The sequence below is a fragment of the Narcine bancroftii genome, chromosome 5 (genome assembly GCF_036971445.1).
Source record: "Narcine bancroftii isolate sNarBan1 chromosome 5, sNarBan1.hap1, whole genome shotgun sequence".
Taxonomy (NCBI): domain Eukaryota; kingdom Metazoa; phylum Chordata; class Chondrichthyes; order Torpediniformes; family Narcinidae; genus Narcine; species Narcine bancroftii.
Genome location: NC_091473.1, coordinates 34,628,383 through 34,648,105, shown reverse-complemented (window position 1 = coordinate 34,648,105; position 19,723 = coordinate 34,628,383). Strand labels below are relative to the sequence as shown.

Here is a 19,723-nt window from a genome sequence, read left to right as displayed (position 1 = left end):
CCAAAGCCCTTTCCTGCTCACGGTGTCGAAGGCTTTGGTGAGGTCAACAAAGGTGATGTAGAGTCCTTTGTTTTGTTCTCTACACTTTTCTTGGAGCTGTCTGAGGGCAAAGACCATGTCAGTGGTTCCTCTGTTAGCGCGAAAGCCGCACTGTGATTCTGGGAGAATATTCTCAGCGACACTAGGTATTATTCTATTTAGTAGAATCCTAGCGAAGATTTTGCCTGCAATGGAGAGCAACGTGATTCCCCTGTAGTTTGAGCAGTCTGATTTCTCGCCTTTGTTTTTGTACAGGGTGATGATGGTGGCATCACGAAGATCCTGAGGCAGTTTACCTTGGTCCCAACAAAGCTTGAAAAACTCATGCAGTTTGGCATGCAGAGTTTTGCCGCCAGCCTTCCAGACTTCTGGGGGGATTCCATCCATACCTGCTGCTTTGCCACTTTTCAGTTGTTCGATTGCCTTATATGTCTCATCCAGGGTGGGAACCTCATCCAGCTCTAGCCTTAGGGGCTGTTGAGGGAGCTGGAGCAGGGCGGAATCTTGGACTGAGCGGTTGGTACTGAAAAGAGATTGGAAGTGTTCTGACCATCGGTTGAGGATGGAGATCTTGTCGCTGAGGAGGACTTTGCCGTCTGAGCTGCGCAGCGGGCTTTGGACTTGGGGTGAGGGGCCGTACACAGCCTTTAGAGCCTCGTAGAAACCCCTGAAGTCGCCAATGTCCGCGCTGAGCTGTGTTCGTTTGGCGAGGCTAGTCCACCACTCATTTTGGATCTCCCCAAACATATAACCATCCCCCACCCCAAACATATAACCATTCTAATTATACATTATACAAATAAAATACAAATGATACGTGGAATTCAGATTCCCCCACCAAAAACATTAAAAAAACATAATTAATTAAATAACCCAAGTAAAGAATAAAAGGAAAATGAAAATAAAACAAACTTTAAAAAGGGCTATCTCCAATCCTTTCCCTACTAAGACAGGATTTTTATAATATCCATACTTCACAGGGAGGGGGTGCTAGTCTACATACCCATGTATTTCAGATATGGTTGCCACTCATTAACACATGTATCATGCTTCCTTTTAGATTCTAAATGATTTTCTCCAAGGGAATTAATTCTGTATTTCCAAATCCGATTGTGTTGCATTTAATTGAGTCGGACTTCCATGTAACCATTATACATTTTTTTGGCTACCGCCATGGCAACCTTCACGAACTCCAGAACAGCTAAGTCTACCCTGCCCTTTATGAAAGAATTGAATCTCATAAATATCTGGAGAAAGCTGAACCCAAGAGAAAGTGATTACTCCTTTTACTTGAGGCAACATGACTCCTACACTAGAACTGATTTATTTTCGCCATCACCCCAATTGGAGTTTAGTGTAGCGGAAACTGAGTATAGAGCATGGCTAGACCCCTCTCCCTTGACATTATCCATTATAATGCTTGATAAGCAGGTATCAATGTATAGATGGTATCTGAACATGCTGCTGTTGGGAAAACTGGAATTTTGTTGCTTTGTTAGGGCTTAGATAGAATTGTTCTGTGAGATGAATTGCCCCTTTTCCAATTTTCTTAAGTAAAGGTGAATAATTCAATTTGTATAAATTATTTAAATTATTGCCAATCCATATCCATAAATATGCTATGCCATTCGCCAGCCATTTAAATTGTGCCTCTTTGGCACTGAGTATAATCTCCTTGAGTGAGAGGCATAATTTCACTTTTGTCCCAATTTATTTTATAGCCCGACTCTTTCTTGTATTCCTCCAATCTTAAATTAATTTGCGTATCAAACCTACTAGCTCTGTCAAAAAAATCAAAACATTTACATATTTCAGTGAAGACATCTCTTAAGTTTTGAAACACTAGTCTATGGAGGTGAGGGGGTTGGAGGGTTATTGGCGGAGAGCGGGAGGTTTGAGCTAGTGGAGTTGTTCCAGTGAACCGGTGAGGACTCGAAAGGCCGGCATGGCCTGTTTCCGCTCCGTAAATGGTATATATGGTTATATCATCAGCCAATAAATTAATTTTATATTCCCCTTAATTAACTTTAAATCCCTTCATATTAAGATTGGCTCAATTCTGCAAGTGGTTTTATTGCTAGAATAAATAAAGCTGGTGATAATGGACATCCTCATCTACTAAATCTAGTTAACTAAAATGGTGCAGAAACCAGTCCATGTGTTACAACTTTAGTTTTCGGTTCATTATATAAAGCACTGATCCAATTTGCAAATATCTGTCCTAAGCCAAATCTTTTCAACACCTTAAACAAAAATTCCCATTCTAATCTATTAAACACCTTTTCTGCATCTAAAGCCACTGCCACATTTAAATCTCTCCTCTTTTATGTCAAATGTATTATACAAAGTAGTCTAGTTATATTATCTGCAGATTGTCTCTTTTCTACAATCTCTTTCTGATCAGCTTTGGTAAAAATTTTGTCAATCTATTTGCTAAAATTTTTGCAATGATCTTATAATATGCATTTAACAATGAAATAGGTCTATATGATGATGGTTTTATAGGGTTCCTATCTTTTTTTGGATATTATTGTTATTATCACTGGAGAAAAAAATTCTGGGAGAATGTGCATTTCTGCCACCTGGCCTAATAGCGCCACGAAAGGAGGAATCAACAAATCTTTAAATTCTTTATAAAACTAATCTTCTCTGGGAAACCATATTCTCCCAGAGATTTATTGCTTTGTAATGAGCTCAATGCCTCTCTCACCTCTGTTTGGGTGAAGGGGGCATCCAGCTCCACTTGCTCTTCCAAACTTAACTTTGGTAATCTTACTTGTGACAAAAAGTTTTCTATCTTATCATCTCTTTGTGACTCCGATTGATATAACTTAGAATAGCATTGCTTAAGAGCTTTGTTAATTTCTTGGGTTTTATAAGTAGTCACATTCAAATGCGTCTTAATTGCTTTTTACCATTCTTGAAACTTTCACTGCTTTCAACTGCCAGGAAAGGACCTGATGAGCCCTCTCACCTAGCTCATAGAATCTGTTTAGATCTCATTATTGCTTTCTCTGTTCTATGCTTATAATGTATTATATTGAAATTTTTTATTAATAAGTCACCTAAATTTCTCTTCAGAAGTCTGTCTTTGCAAGTCTTTTTCTAAATATATTATCTCTTTCTCCAGTTGTTCTACATCTTTATATAATCCTTTGTGGCGATTCACATATTTACAATGTCAAACTGGCCCTGCTTTTCATGTGGGGTCGGTGGGGCAGCTGTGGCAAGGATGGCATTGTGGGACCACCTCTTCTGGTCCAGACCGGAAGGTTGCATACGTGCTTGCATCATCGGGATGCAAGCACCGGAATGTTAGGGTGGGATTGAGGATGGGCTTAAAGTAAACCAGTTGTGATGCTCAAGCTCACAGTCTGTTGTCTCAGTCTCTTCACTGCACTCACTCACAACCCACTACAATGGTGACCCCGACGAGTCTCAATGTCCTGAAGACTCAACACAATGGAACAAGCAGCTATAGGCTCCATTGCGTTGAAGCTGCCAACTTTATGGACGAACATGCCCCGCACTTGGTTTGGCCAAGCAAAGGGCCAGTTCCAGATCAAACAGATAACCTCCAATTAGACAAGATACTTCTACGTCATCAGCTCGCTTGACCAGGAAGCCACCTCACTAGTCGATGACCTCGTTCAGGATCTACTAGAGTAAGGCAAACACATGGCTCTGCAAAACCTCCTTATTAGCACGTATGGCCTTTCATGATGTGAGAGAGTAGCCAGGCTCTTGCACCTGGACAGTCTAGGCAATAGGACCCTCTTTACCCTTGTGGACAAAATGCTTACGCTGGCAAAAAGCCATAAGCCCTGCCTCATGTTCTAGCAGGTACTTCAAGAGCAGATGCTCGAGAACATCAGATTCCTGTTGGCTGACGCTGATTTCAGTGACCCATGCAAGGTTGCGGCATGAGCAAATGTTCTCTACTGTTCCAAACACAAAGTCATTGACTCGGTCAACAGTGTCACATGGCCACCACCGAGCCAACGCCCAAATCAAGTCCACCATGTGAACAGGCCCAACCCCACCAGAAAAGAGAGGGGTCCAGTCCAAGGTGGTGTTTCTACCATCAACATTGGGGGGTGTCCGCATGCAGGTGCCTCCAGCCATGTTCGTTCCCGGGAAACAATGGGGCCAGCCGCTGTTAGTGGCTGTAGCAGCTGGCCGAGCTAAAAGCCATCTCCACATCTGGGACAGCATCTCGGGCCACAAGTTCTTCGTTAACACGAGGGTGGAGGTAAGGGTCATACCCCCAATGGCGTTTGAGATGCACATATGACCCCATGGCCCTTCACTGCGTGCTGCCAGAAACACAACAAACACCATCAGCACTTTTGGAAAAAGATGAATTCCTGTACATTCTGGTGACACCACATTCCAATGATCTTTTACTCTCACTTCAGTGGACAAGCCTCTGCCAGGCATAGATTTCCTTTGGATGCACTCCCTATTTGTCTCATCCACGGCAGACGACTAGTCCACGTTGAGACTTTTCACACGGTGCCCCTCGGCAAGTCCAAAGAGCCCTCCACCCAACTTGCATTCATGGAAACCCATCATGGCCAGTGCAGGCAATTCCTTGCAGAATTTCCCTCCATTCTGCATCCCCAGTTCATGGCAGCCATGCCTAAGCCCGGCATCTGATGCCATATTGCCACCACTGGCCCTTAATTGGATTCATGGGCTAGCACCTGGTCCCAGACAAACTCAGCCTTGCCAAGGAAGAGCTCAGGTGCATGGAGGAGCTCAGCATTGTCTACCATTCCTGTAGCCCATGGACCTCACTACCCAAGTCCATCGGAAGCTGGATATCCTGTGGTGATTACAGACATTTCAACGACACTGGACCACTATCCAGTCCCCCACATCCAGGATTTAACTGCGAACCTCCATGGCACAAAGCTTTTCTCTAAAGTCAACCTAATCTACGATACTGCAGATGCCCGTGCACCCGGATGATGTCCAGAAGACGGCTATCATCACCCCGTTCAGCCTATTTGAGTTCTTATGCATGCCATTTGGTTTAAAAACTGTGGCACAGACATTCCAGCACTCCATGGACATGATCAGCAGAGATTTGCCTTTTCTTTCCACCTACCTTGACGACATCCTGGAAGCCAGCAACTCGCCTACAGAGCACTTGACGTATTTCCGCCATCTTTTTACTCGCTTTGCACAGTTTAGCCTCACCATTAGCCTGAAGAAGTGCCAGTTTGACCTCATGGAAATAGACTTTCTGGGCCACAAAATTACCACAGCCGGCACCTCCCATTTACCAGATGCCATACGATGTTTTGTCAGACTGACAACACTGAAGGGCCTGCAGGAGTTCGTGGGCATGGTGAATTTCTACAACAGATTCATCCCTGCAGCAGCAAAGATTATGTGCCCTCTCTTCACGTTAATGTCGGGCTTGTCGAAGGAGCTCAAATGGACCAATGAGGCTCACAAGGCTTTCAAACTGACCAAGGAGGCCCTGGCCCACACAATGATGCTAGCACACCCACAAATGGATGTACCGATGGCCTTCACTGTCAACGAGTCAAACACTGTCCCGGAACAGTTTGTTGATGGCTCATGAAGACCCCTTGTCTTTTTCTGTCGGCACCTGCGGCCGTCCAAACTGAAGTACAGAGCATTTGACCGGGAACTACTCGGTCTCTACCTGATCATCTGCCACTTCCGCTACTTCCTCGAAGGGCATCCATTCACCATCTACACTGATCAAACGCTGCTTATTTTTGACTTCTCAAAGTCTTTCAACCCATGGTCTGCCCGGCAACATAGACACTTAGCCTATGTCTCTGAATTCACCACTGCAATTCGACATCTTTCAGGAAAGCACAATGTGGTCACAAACACACTTTTCAGGCCTGCAGTCAACACTACCATGATCTGGCTTGGGTTCAACAGAATGACCCTGAGTCATTCAGCTTCGTGACTGCAATCATGGGGCTACAGCTCCAAGACCTTCCGCTTGACGCTGATGGCACTATGCTCCTCTGCGACATTTACACTGTCCATCCCCGGCCTCTCATCCCCGCCCATTGGAGGACAGTTTTCGACATAATCCATGGCTTGTTCCATCCTCAATCTGCACAACAGTGCGACTGGTGCCCGCAACATTTGTGTGGCACAGCCTGCATAAACAGGTCACAGAGTGGGTGAAAAACTGCACGAACTGCCAGACAGCCAAGGTCCAGTGGCACACCAGGCACCAACTCCAATGGTTCGATGCCCTGAGCCACAGGTTCCAACAGATCTATCTCAACATAGTTGGACCCCTGCCAGTCTCCTGAGATTTGAACTACCTACTCATGGTGGTGGACAGGTTCACTTGTTGGCCAGAGACCATTCCCATTCTGGATACCTCCACAGAGACATGCACCAGAGCTTTGCTCGCCACCTGGGTCTCCCGTTTCAGAGTCCCAGCAGGCGTTACAACCAACTAGGGGGCGGGGCACAATTCATCTCCGGCCTGTGAACAGAGCTCTCCAGACTCCAGGGCGGGCATTCAGCTGCATCACATCACAGCTTACCAACCTTAAGCTAATAGGCTAGTCAAGCCCTTCCACCACCATCTCAAATCAGTGCTGATAGCATGCCTTGAGAAACCCAACTGGGTGGACGAACTGGGGATTTGCACAGTGCCCAAGTTCTCCGCTGAACTAGTCTATGGAGAGACCATCGCAATACTGGGCCAATTCCTCCCCCCAGCAATGAAAACGCTAACGCCGCCATCGTCCTTTGCACCACCTCCACCATCGTGACATGGCCAACCACCCTGCAACTATCCCCCAGATATCTGCATGTGAATATGTGTTCATGCGCATAGGACTCCCCTTCAGCAACCTAATGAGGGTCCATACTAGGTGCTACACAGAAACACTTCATCATTCATTCTTGACTGGCGGCAAGGAAGTTATTCACACTGAACTGGTTAAAACCAGCTCATCTAGACTTGTCCCAGCCAGTCCAGGTTCCTCCACCAGTGTGCAGCGGTCAGCTGCCAAAACAGAACACCTCTCCCTTAATGCATCTTGAGACCATCAGTGCCAGTTCAGGTTAGGGGGCAGGGGTTGTGTGCTGATGAACATGTTTGCAATGGCAAACCAGCCCCGTTTGTCAAGCATGGTCGGCAGCCACAGCAAGGATATCGTCATGGGACCGTCTCTTCCGATCCAGACTGTAAGTTCACGTACATGCTTGCGCCATTAGGATGCAAGCACAGGGACGTTAGGGACGGGACGAAGGATGGGCTTAAATGCTGCAGCATGGAATTAAAACATAACAGTTGTGATACTCAAGCTCACAGCCTGCTGTTTCACTCTCTTTGCTGTGCTCACTCACATCATGCTACGCCTTCTTAATTTTAGAAGTATAACATATAATTTGTCCTCTTAAGTATGGTTTCATCACATCCTATAAAATCAATTTATTATTAAATGAATTAGAATTATCTAAAAAAAAATTGAATTTGACTTGACAAAAATTGCAGAAGTCTGTTTTTTAAAAATAGCATTGAGGCAAATCTCCATCTATAAACTGATTCTCCTTTATCCAACATTGTAACTGTTATTAACAAAATAAAATGATCTGATAAGATCCTTGGTTTATAATCAACTTGTTTAATTTTACCTTGGAGATGTGCTGATATTAAGGATAAATCTATCCTTGAATTAGAATCATGACTATTTGAATAAAATGATTAAACTCTCAGATGAATTCTTCTCCATGCTTCTCTCAAGTCTTTCATTAACGTCAAAGTTGCTTTTGTTGCCTTTGCCCTTGTTATGACTCTAGTTGATCTAAGTCTGGATCTAAACAAAAGTTAAAATCCCCACCTATTAATATATTTTCAAGTGCTTCTGCCAAGTTAAGAAATGTTTCTTGTATAAATTTATCATCATCCTGATTTGGTGGGTATATATTCAGAAGAGTCCATAATTCTGAAAAAAAATTGTAAATGTACAATAACTTATCTCCCTGAAGGGCCAATTATTATATCCTCTAAATATATTATCTCTTTCTCCAGTTGTTCTACATCTTTCTATAATCCTTCTTAATTTTAGAAGTATAATGTATACTATGTCCTCTTAAGATGGCCACTCCTCTTGCTTTTGAGTTTAACGAAGAAGCTGTGACATATCCACCCAGTCTCTTTTTAATTTCTGATGCTCTGTTTCAATTAAATGAGTCTCTTGCAAAAAAGCTATATCTACTTACCTTTTTTTAATGTTTCAGTATTCTTTTTCTCTTCACCCATCTGTTTAGGCAATTAACAATAAAACAGAAAACTTAAGTGTGTTACTCAATGATATTTCATTTAATTCATGCTTACTGATACTTCCCCTTCACCTCTCTCCTCGCACCTCATTGACAATTTGAATATTTGGCATTGACCTTGTTAAGGGATGTCCTCCTGGACAAGCCAGGTAAGAGAAAGAAGAAAAAAGTTATATACAATCAATTTACAATCATAACAGTTATAAAATTCAAAAAAGAAATATAAGTAAAAATAACAAAAAAAACCTATTAATGTTGCTTAAATAATATGCAACAGTACACCCCTCCATTTTACAGGTTGTGATATTTGCCTCAAATACACACGACTCAATAGTAGTCAGTCCATATCACCTCTAACCTCCCCCCACAGATGTTTAGTATATATGTCCATCTTTCATTTAAAGAAAAAAACTGAAAAACCACTCTGTTAATCAAACCATTTTCATGTTCCTTCCTGCTAATTCACTGCCAGTGTGTCCACAAATTCCTCTGCAAGGTTGTAGTCTGTGAAGAACTTGTTCTCTCCTCCTTGCAGAATGATCTTCAAAGTGGCAGGTTGAGACAGGATAAATCTGTAACCTCTTTGCCATAGGCATGCTTCACCATATTAAATTCTTTTCTTCACTTTACCAACCCCAAAATTATATAAGGATAGAAAAAAATAGTATCCATGTGATTCCAATGGACCTTTTCTCACTCTAGCTCCTTGCGCAGCAAGTGCTAATATTTTTTCTCTCTATCTTGATAAGGAAGGCATTTTATCAATAAAGATCTTGGTTTCAGATCTTGTAGTGGCCAAGGTATCAAAGCTCCATGTGCCCTTTCAATCTCAATCATTTCTTCAAAATTTTCTGCTCTCAAGACCTCCAGAATTCATCATTGAAAGAATCTTGCCAGATCATCACTTTCCTCACCTTCTTTAAGGCCAACAATTTCAATAGTGTTTCTTCTACTAAAGTTTTCTAATAAGTCTATTTTTCCCCAAAATTGCTTCTTTTTGATTGTCAATGCATCTGGCATGCTTTCCAGTTTCAGTCTGAGAAAGGAGGTTAAGGATAATTCAGGCTTTCAATTGTCATAGGCTACGTGGGCAGAATGGCCTGGCAAATGTGTGCCAACTGAGGTTCCCTGACATCAGGGCATATCAGGACGAAGGGCCCAGGCTAGAAATGTTGGTTACTCTCTACTTCCAATGAATACTGAATGACCTGCTGAGTTGCCCCAGCACATTTGTGTATTGCAGATTCACAAATGTCCGGTCTCCCAATTTATTCTTTCCTTAACAACATTACCTTGTCATTGAAATGAGTTTCCAAAGACAGAAAATATCAAACTGGCAGAACAGTTCAGGGCACTGTTGCATTACAAGTTTTTTTTTGTGACTTGGTGTTAACAGAACGTGGATTCAAACCTGTCCTGGTCTCTCATTAGTCCACACTCATCTGGGTCAATGAGGAGGGTAGTGTGGAGTCTCACCATGCATCACCCACCTCTCAACAAGATCTCATTCAATGTCCTTTCCTCCACACCTGAGGGCATAACATCGATTTACTACTGACTATACCTCTGCCCCCATAATGCTGAGGCTCCACCATGAACATCCCAAGAGACCTCAAAAGGAAGCAAAGTTGGGAACTCAGGATGACTGAGCCTTGCTTTGTGTCAGAAGGCATCAATCCTTATTAACACGTTCTAAATGTTGTTGATATTCAGAAACATTTTATATATTTTAAAAATACGACATAAAATAAAAACATTAAGGTAAAATGTGAAAGCAATAAATAATTGAAGATTCTTCACTTCTCTCATTAAATCAAGGCAACAAGCAATCCCCATTCAAATTTGTTGGGTTGCTATTCCCAAGTCAAGATCAGTTGGCATAAGATAAGAGAGGTTGGTATATCAGGATTGGGAATTTGGGCATAATATGGCTGTGCTGTTGAAACCCATTCAATACATCCCAGACTAACAGCAGGATCTGTGGAAGCCCACGCCTGACTCGCCTGGGATAAGATGAACACTGATGTTTCCAAAGGGAGAGCTGGTCACAGCTTGATTAGCCCCAATAGGTTTTGTCAATGGCCACAAGTCACAGGATTGAGGTGCCAACCTGGAGCTCAACAAGAGAGACTGCAGATACTGGTTAACTGGAGCATCACACAAATTGATGGAGGATCTCAGCAGAATCCATGGAAGGCAACAGATTGCCATGCTGATACCATTCCTGATGAAGGGATTTAGCCTGAAACATTGACTATCTATTGCTTTCCATGGATGATGCCTGACCCACAGAGTTCGTCCAGAAATTTGTGAGTGAGATCCAGGAGGAGTGTGGGGTAAAAATTTTCAAACCATAGCAACTAACTCAAAAAGATGAAGCTGGACTTTAGAAAACGGTCGAATTGAAAAAGTTGATTTTAAATCTTATCTTGTTGCATTGTACAAGATTTTGCGAGAAGGCAGTGAAATTCACTTTGCTCAGTAGTTATGCTGAAGTTGGAACAGCAACTTTTTTCTCTGTATTGCACAGTCAGTTTGTTTACATTTGTTTATTTGTTTACAATGAGTTAAGTTTTTTCTCCACTGCCAATGTGGTAATTCTGCCTGGCCCCGCAGGAAAAAGAGTCAGGGTTGTATGTGATGCCATGTATGTACTCTTACAATAAATCTGAATCTGTTTCATTACCCATGAGGTTGGGCACAGAAATTGGAAGTTGTCCAAAATGTATTCATTGCTTCAAATGTTTTGGAAAAATAGTAACTCATCCACTGACTCACGAACATCACAAGGTGTTAGTTTGCTCCATCTCTTTAGAGATACTGACTAAACTCACCAAAAGAAAATAAGGCCCTTATTATTTCAATCTGTTACCCTTGTAATGGAGGTTCTCAATCACATTTTGGTAAAAAATCCACCTTTACAATTATGATGTAATTTTCTTTCTGATTTTAATTATTAGTAAATTTATACACAACTTTTTTCCACCTCAATGAAATCATTCTTCCCCCCTTTTTTTGCTCTCTGTATTTAATTTCTCATTTAAAAAGGCATAGTGCTCCAAAAGAATCTTGATCTGATTTTGTTACATAAAAAATTAAAATATAATATTTATTGATACATTGAGCATTTCTGATATCATATTAAATGCCATTAAACATTTTTCACAGGGTTAAATATTTTAGCATGATTACCAATCCACATCCTTTATGATTTGTAATTTTCCTCCACATATCCTCCCCAAGTGCGGCAGCTCTTTTTTAGTGTGTCCTGATGCATCTTAAAATCATATGCCTGGGATTTGCCAAATACCAACATCCCAATGCAAGAATGGTCTGGTCACATGTGGATACAGGGCATATTTGCAAATTATTGGGAAAGAAAGTAGCAAAATCCACACAGTCCAGTCAACGTCCTCAATAAATCTCAATCAGGTTGAGTGCAGAAAGTGATGCCAATTTTAACAACCTAAAGCATATCAGGTCTATTAACAAATGAAGAAACAAGGGTCAGCAAACACAAAGGAAAACATAAAATGGAAGCTAGAAATAAAAGTATTGTTGGAATGAAAGACAATAGTCAATCGCATTTGATTTGAGATTATTGTCGAGCCATGTCATTCTTCTGCAGTAAGATAGATGGTGTTAGAATTCCCTACTCTGGCTTAAAAAAAAGTTAGTGATGGGAAAAACTCTGTGTCCTTAACTGGATCAGTAAGGTGAATAGTGTGGCTGCAAGCACAGGTCATGGGCTGGGTATCCTGTGGTGAGTGACTCTCTTTCTGTTTCCCCAAAGCCTATCCATCTTGAGCAAGACAAAACCAAGAATATGATGGAATTCTCCTCACTTGCAGAGATAAGGAAAGCTTCACATTTCTGGATGTTCAACACCATCCTGGAAAAAGTAGCTCTCTTGTTCATTCACTTCCATCTTCAAAATTAATGTACTGTAATTGCAATATGTACATTGTCTCCAAGGCTAACACCAGATGACTGAAACAAGTTCTCTGCTCCTGGCTCCATCAGAGCAAGAGATTTCCAAGAGGATAGAGAAAATATTTCAAAGATGCTCTCAAGATTATCAACTCATGGGAATTTTTTGTCTATGTTTTCTCAAAATGACCTATAAGGGATTCCTCCCTCATCCTCCAGCACTCCAAGGAATAAAGCTCTCATGTTTTCAACCTCTCCCTGTAGTTTAGCCACCCCACTCCCCCCGAGTCCTTCCAACACCTTTATATATCTTCTCCACCGTCTCTCCAGCTTAATATCCTTCCTGCAGTACAGTGAACAAAACTGAACATTATACTAATAAATGGGGCCACACCTCTCATGATGTTTCAAGGTTTAAGTTAGCCCAGCAGAGTGGTAAATAAACTCTATGACAAAATCTTGGGAACAAAATTAATAAATACAGTTGTTATTTGTATTTTTTAAATGCATCTATAAAATTGATAGCATTTTATTCAACTTTCTGAAGACATTTTCAGATACAGGATCTGGATCAAATGGAAAAATGGGTCAGAAAATGGCAGATGGAATTTAATGCGACAAGTGTGAAGTGTTGCATTTTGGAAGGACACACCAAAGTAGGACAAAGAGTACATAGTAAATGTACTGAGGGGTGCGGAAGAACAAAAGGATCTGGGGGATACAGATACATAATTTCCTGAAAGTGGCATCGCAGGTAGACAAGGCTGTAAAGAAAGCTTTTGGCATCTTGGCCTTCATAAATCAAAGTATTGAGTACAGGAGTTGGGATGTTAAACTGAGGTTGTATAAGACATTGGTGAGGCCAAATTTGGAGTATTGTGTGCAGTTCTGGTCATCAAATTGCACGAAAAATATCAGTAAGATTGAAAGAATGCAGAGAAGATTTACTAGGATGTTGCTGGCTCTTCAGGCGTTGAATTACAGGGAAAGATTAAACAGATTAGGACTTTATTCCTCAGAATGTAGAAGAATGATGGGAGATTTGATAGAAGTTTACAAAATTATAAGGGCTATACAGAGTAAATGCAAGAAGTCTCTTTCCACTTAGATAAGGAAAGATAAACATGAGAGGTCATGGCTTTAGGGTGAAAGGGGAAAGATTTAAGGGAACATTAGGGGAACTACTTCACTCAGGGAGTGGTGGGAGTGTGCAATGAACTGCCATCTGATGAGGTAAATGTGGGGTCACTTTTAAGTTTTAAGAATAATTGGATAGATACACGGATGTGAGAGGTCTGGAGGTTTATGGAATGGGCGCAGGTCAGTGAGACCAGCAGAATGATGTTTCGGCAGACTAGAAGGGTCGAATGGCCTGTTTTCTGTGCTCTTTTGTTCTACAATTCGAGGATACAATCTCAGGAGAGAACAGTTTTTATTTTCTTGCCAGTGCAGAGATACTTTCAAAGTTGCTTTTACCACTGTAGATTTGAAAAGGGTCAGAAAAGTTTGAAATGACAATATTGCTCAAGCAGTAAATTTCAAGCAAAATAAAAATAAGTTTTGTAAAAAGATAACAACAACAGAAAAAAAGAGTGTAGCAGGAGTATTTGTCCACTGGAATACTGTCACCAGTACAACTGACTTAATTATGCCAAGTTGTATATTTGGATCTGAAGGAAGGTTAAAGCTTAGAGAACTGCACCAGTTTTACTGCTCGAAAATCTGTATTGAAGTTTTTATCAGTTTTCAGATTAAGGCCAAGCTGAGGTCTTTACTGCAATAACTGCAGGGCACAAAGACTTAAAGAAGTATTTCATGGCATTAGATTTTTCAGAATTCACACTAATAGAAAAACTTGGTTTTCATAAAAATATTATTACAATGAAAAATATGCAGGAATTGGATAGAGTAAACACATTATTCAATAACTGTAAACATTTTCCAAATTTACATTTTTACTTTAAAACAGCAAACTTTGTATTACTGTTTCAGATATTTCTTTACATCTAACACATAATTGGGTTAAAAATCATCATGATTGTTCCAAAATTAGTGTAAAATCATAATTGAACAGTACTATGTAATGAAAACTAATTGCTTGTAACCTTCCTTCATTAATCTATTTTGAAGTCACGCTGGCAACTACCATCTTGGCTGCATCTTCCAAGTTGCTGGCAGAAGCAATTGGTAGTCCACTCTCACTCAGGATGCGCTTGGCTTCATTCACATTGGTTCCTGGAGACAGAAAGTGAACAGACTCTGATGGATTGTAGATTGATGGCATTTTACAGCTAAAGCAACAAATGCAGTATGTCTTTGAAATTAAAGCCATCTGCTTCTTAAGGTAATATTCTGATCTGATGAGGTTTTTCATATTAACAAAGCATATCGATTTTGCTAAAACACTAAAGTCTGCAAACACCGTGATTTGAAGTAAAAACACAATGTTGGACAAACACGGCTGGGTTTCTCCAGCATTGTGTTTTTCTTTAATCATGGTGTCTGTAGACTTTCATGTTTTATTCTTGTCTACTGCAAAACTCTGTGAATCCTCTTTGAGGGATGCCTACCCTAACCCTGAAGAAGTTTTTATTTGCTAATACTTTGATGAAGGGTTCAAGCCCAAATCGTTGGGATTATGTATCTTTGTCTTTGCTGCAAAAAGTACACCATCTGACCAGAAAATAGCTGAAACATTTTTTTTCTTTTGTGCTTTAATAAAATGAGCATACCTGATGATTCCTTTCATCTTAAAATTCAGAATATAGGTTAACTTAAATAAATTACTTTCTTTAGGTTTATTTTCTCAAACACTATGCAGAATCTTTGCTGCATTATTTCTTCAAAGTAAACCTTTTTTATTAGAAACATGAAAAGATTTTCTCCCAGTATAATTATGCCAAGGAGTTTAACTTAGCTGCACTACAGTTGGATAACTGAAGAAAGCAATGCAGCAACTTTATGTTTTCATTTTCATGTACAACAGACTTCTACAAAGTCATTTCAGTTCTGAATATTTCTGTATTTGCATTTATCCTAAAACATATTATTTTTGTTTCTGTTTAATAAGATGATTAGTTTTTCATGATTTGGTATCATTCTGTCTTCAAGGAATTTAAAAGCCAGATTATATCCTCGAGTCCTGGTGTTTGCCTCCATCCACAACATTTTGACTCAGGTGAGAACAACCAAATTTGTACTTTTACTGTAGTTGCTATCACTTGTCAAAATAGCAGACAAAATAAAAATGCATTCCCATCTTCTTAGTACTGCAAATTAGTGTGGATCATGGGTTTCAAACGAGGATCTGGTTATATTTGAATTTAGACAGATTGCTAAAATATTTTAGACTGTTAATTCCTCATTGACCAAGCTATTGCTGAAAGGTTAATCTGTAAATATCTTCAGGCACAGCAACTAAATTTTCTCATTATCACAAGTTTTTTTGTATGGAAAGGTATATGAAACCCAGTGGTAAAAGAGACGACTGATGCCCACGCAGGACATCCTTTGTCAAGCTTGTTAATTGAAAGTCAAACACTGACAGTCTTGGTACACTTTGACTCATTCAGAAAGGTGACAATCACATAAAGCTTGTAAGAGATTTAATGGGTTCTTATAATTGTTAAAAAATAAATTCCTAATTACAACAATTAGAGAGAAAAAATTGTCTATCATCTCTATTTTCTTCTTTCCCTAAGCCACAGATTTGTGTTAAAATAGGGTCATATGCTTATCATTCATTTGCAAGCTTCAACAGTGAATGTTGTCAGCCCTTTTGTTTGAAGATACACCATTAGATAGTTGATTCCATCACTATTGGACATCCATTCAAGTGTGCTCTCCAGTAGAACTATTTTTGTTCTTTGTGTAAAATCAAAGCTGAAAAAAAACTATCCAGGTTAAAGGGGAAATTCTGTGGATTAGAGAAATTTGAAATAAAACAGGAACTGTTGAGAGAAAAAGTTTCAGGTTAGATTCTAAAGGAACACCATCAGCCTGAAACCTTATGCCTGTTCTTCTTTTCAGTGATGTCTGACCTGCTTTGTATTTTCAACATTCTCTGCATCTATCTTCAAAACATTACAGGGGTACTTTAGCTTGACAGCATAATACTCCTACACTGCTAATGAGAATTGAAGGGTAAACATAAAATTAATCGTTAGCCGTTTTCAGGTGCATTTTCCGCCAAAATTGTGCCTGAAGAAGCGGAATCAGACCTGTGGAATGATCGTTCAGGAGGCAGTGCTGAAACTGCAGCGCTGAACACCTGAAAGGGACAGTTGCATGGGAGGCGCCTCGGAGCGCACTCCGGCTCCTGTCCCTTCGGGCTGTCAGGATTGGGACGGCTGCCACAGGCTGTCAGCGCTAGGGCGGCTGGCACAGGCTGACCGACACTGATCCCACTTCCCCGCAGCCCCGTGTCGATCCCCACATTGATCCCACTTCCCCGCTCTCTCCCCACAGCCCTGTGTTGATCCCCATGCTGATCCCACTGCCCTGCTCTCTCTCTGCAGCCTGTGTCAGTCCTCACACTGATCCCACTGCCCCATGGTCTCCCCAAAGCCTTGTATCATTCACCACACTGTTCCCACTGGCCCACACTCTCCCCACAGTTGTGTTGGTCCACACACTGATCCCATTGCTCTGCTCTCTCCCCATAGCCCTGTGTCGGTCCCCACACTGATTCCACTGCTCTGCCCGCACCGGCTGCCCCAGCATCCCGCGCCTGCTGCCCCAGCGCTGACAGCCTGCAATGGCTGCCCCAACACTGACAGCCCGTGCCGGCTGCCTCTGCCCTGAAGTCCCATGCCAGGAGGCAAGGGCAGCGGGGAGGGGAGCTGTCAGGCACTCGCCAGCTGATTGTCATCCCCTTAGCAGCTGCTTTCAGGCAGGTGCCGGGGGGACCTCAGTGCTCTGGTGATTATCCCTCCCAGAGGAGGGTTACCAAGTGTGCCTCGCAGGCGCCTCCTGCACTTTCAGGTGGCCTCCCAACAGCCGCATAGAGGTCAAATATGCGGCATTACATTGGGGTATTTTGGCCACCTGAAAGTGCCTATTCTCACACCATTGTGAGCACACAGAAGGCGTGTGAGAAAGCATATCTTATCACACGATTATCTAAGGCAAAGCTGAGAATACATGAATATTAATTTTGTTATTTAGTGGAGTGTGAAAAGCCACATTAATTTGCTGCTACCTCCCGGCATATGTCCATGCCTGAATGAAATACACACAACAAATGAATGCATAAGGTGTATTGATGGACCAGTGTAGGTCTTTTGAATCCACATTTATCAAAATAGTTAACATTGTCATTTTTCAAAAAATGTTGTTTCAGATTATAATTCTGCAACCTGTCAAACCCCAAATAAAAAGACACACATCAACAAAATCATAACTATTTTATAAGATCAGTCTTTAATCAAACTATATTTCCATGTTGAATGTCTTTGGCTTGGCTTCGCGGACGAAGATTTATGGAGGGGGTAAAAAGTCCACGTCAGCTGCAGGCTCGTTTGTGGCTGACAAGTCCGATGCGGGAAATGCCCAGTAAGCAACATTACATTTTTTGTGGGTTTTTTTTACTAGTTCAACCTTTTTAAAGAATCAAGTAATCTTTCTTTAAATGGGAAAACATTTAAAAAAAACAATCAAACGTGCATCTCTTCATTTCAGACTGATAATAGAATAAGAAGCATTATTTAGAGTTTAGCATTAATCTCCAGGCAACTGATGCCATCCAAGAACTGTGATCTGTGTTTCATGCTCATTCTTAAATTCTCATGGCGAGCTCCCCATCTTAATTCCAAAGCTTGAATTTGCATTTTACAGGCCCAGTAAAGATTATAACTACTAAGTTAATATTAGTATATCATTATTGCATCACAGTGGAGTCAGCAAATTGCATTTATTGGGAATGATGAGGGAGGCATTCTAGTGGTGGACACAAGTAGAAGGAACACCAGATTATTGATCCCATCCCTAACATCATATTTGATAAGAAGCCTAAGTATTGAGCTCAAATAAAATCAAAATTATGAATTGAAAATGTTAATAACTTGTGTTTTGCTTTAAATAATTTGCTCACTTAGTTCTGTTGAGATCAGCCCAAATCTCTAGGTTGAGTTATGTTTGTCTTGGCAATGATTGGATGGTGTGAATGTTTAACTTAATACAACTGCAATAATGATTCTGGTTGTTTTTTCCTTAAAAATACAGATTTTCCAATTCCAAACAAAAATGCTTTACTAATTACAGTTGCAGAGAAATGCACCAAATCTTGGTATTGTTTTCTGCACAGCTGTTCTCGGATGTCCTGATTCCACACATTTATCAGTGCTGTTCACGTAAGCAAACAGCATCACATATTCATATGGTGTGAGAAGCCAGTTCAGTAACATTCATGCTGATTCTCTTAGCAACAGTAGGTTATTTTGTTCTTTTGTTCTCTCTGTATTCCATGGTCAGTTTGCTTGCATTCGTTATCCGTTTACAGTTCTTTTGTTTATATGTTTACACTGTGTACAGTTTATTTTTTGCCGTGCTCACAGGAAAAAGGAATCTCATGGTTGTATGTGATGTCATGTATTTACTCTGACAGTAAATCTGAAATAAAAATCTGAAATCATTGAGCCTGACTTGTGTTATGGGCCCAGAGGACCGCAAAACCCAGCAGCAATAGAAATTCACCAAGGCAAATGGTTACTTAAAGAAAAGTTGCTTTTAATTATCTTTAAACATGAAAATAGGATCAAACTTTAACATTATTTTTAACTTAACCCCCTTCTAATTCTAAGTGCATGTGTATGCAATGTGTGTGTAAGTTCAGAAAAGTTATTTGATTTACAGTCCAATCTCACTTCTCACTCCTCCAAGTTTACTGGTTGCAGGCAATTCTTCTACTGTGCATAGAATTTAACATTTATGAAGTTCACCAGGCTTAGGTGCTTGAAAAGGTTCTTGTCAGTTTTCAGAGGGTTTTAGTTGTTGCTCGTTGGACATCCAAAACTGATTCCTTTAGATCAACCACCTTAGTGTCTTGCTGAAGAAACTTGTCCCATCAGGGTTTTCCAGATAATAACCTCTTTCTTTCAGGTAACCACAGAGTTCCTTATTGTTTTCCTTATTTCAAGTAAAACATTAGGCAGCCAGTCCTCTCCTCTCATATGGATCACAAGGGCTTTGACCAGACTGAACTAAAATGGGTCAAAATGGGGTTTTTCCACAAGTTTGCCAGCTTGTCCTGTTCCAGTCCCAGCTGCTGCTGCTGAACTGTAGAATTGAATTCTCTCTCACTCAGAGAAAACTTCATGACCCTCTTAGAATGGCCAACTGCACTCAGACTGCAGCTCCAGAACTAATCTTCCACCTTTGTTCATCTATTGCTTTCCTAAACAATAACCCAATGGTCCACAGCATGTCTGCAAAGGCACCCGGAGCCTGGACTGTC

The 19,723-nt window shown here is 40.9% G+C and overlaps 1 protein-coding gene across 3 annotated transcripts in view; it reads right to left on the bottom strand.

Moving 5' to 3' along the window:
* Positions 1 to 11,272: 11,272 nt before the first annotated feature.
* The window catches only part of suclg2 (succinate-CoA ligase GDP-forming subunit beta), a 403,858-nt gene continuing 395,407 nt past the window's right edge, over positions 11,273 to 19,723 (bottom strand). For all 3 annotated transcript variants that reach the window (XM_069937101.1, XM_069937103.1, XM_069937104.1), the window contains one exon: positions 11,273 to 14,505. In XM_069937101.1, the coding sequence (XP_069793202.1) occupies positions 14,390 to 14,505 (116 nt within the window). In that variant the 3' untranslated portion in view covers positions 11,273 to 14,389. The remainder of the gene's footprint in view (positions 14,506 to 19,723) is intronic.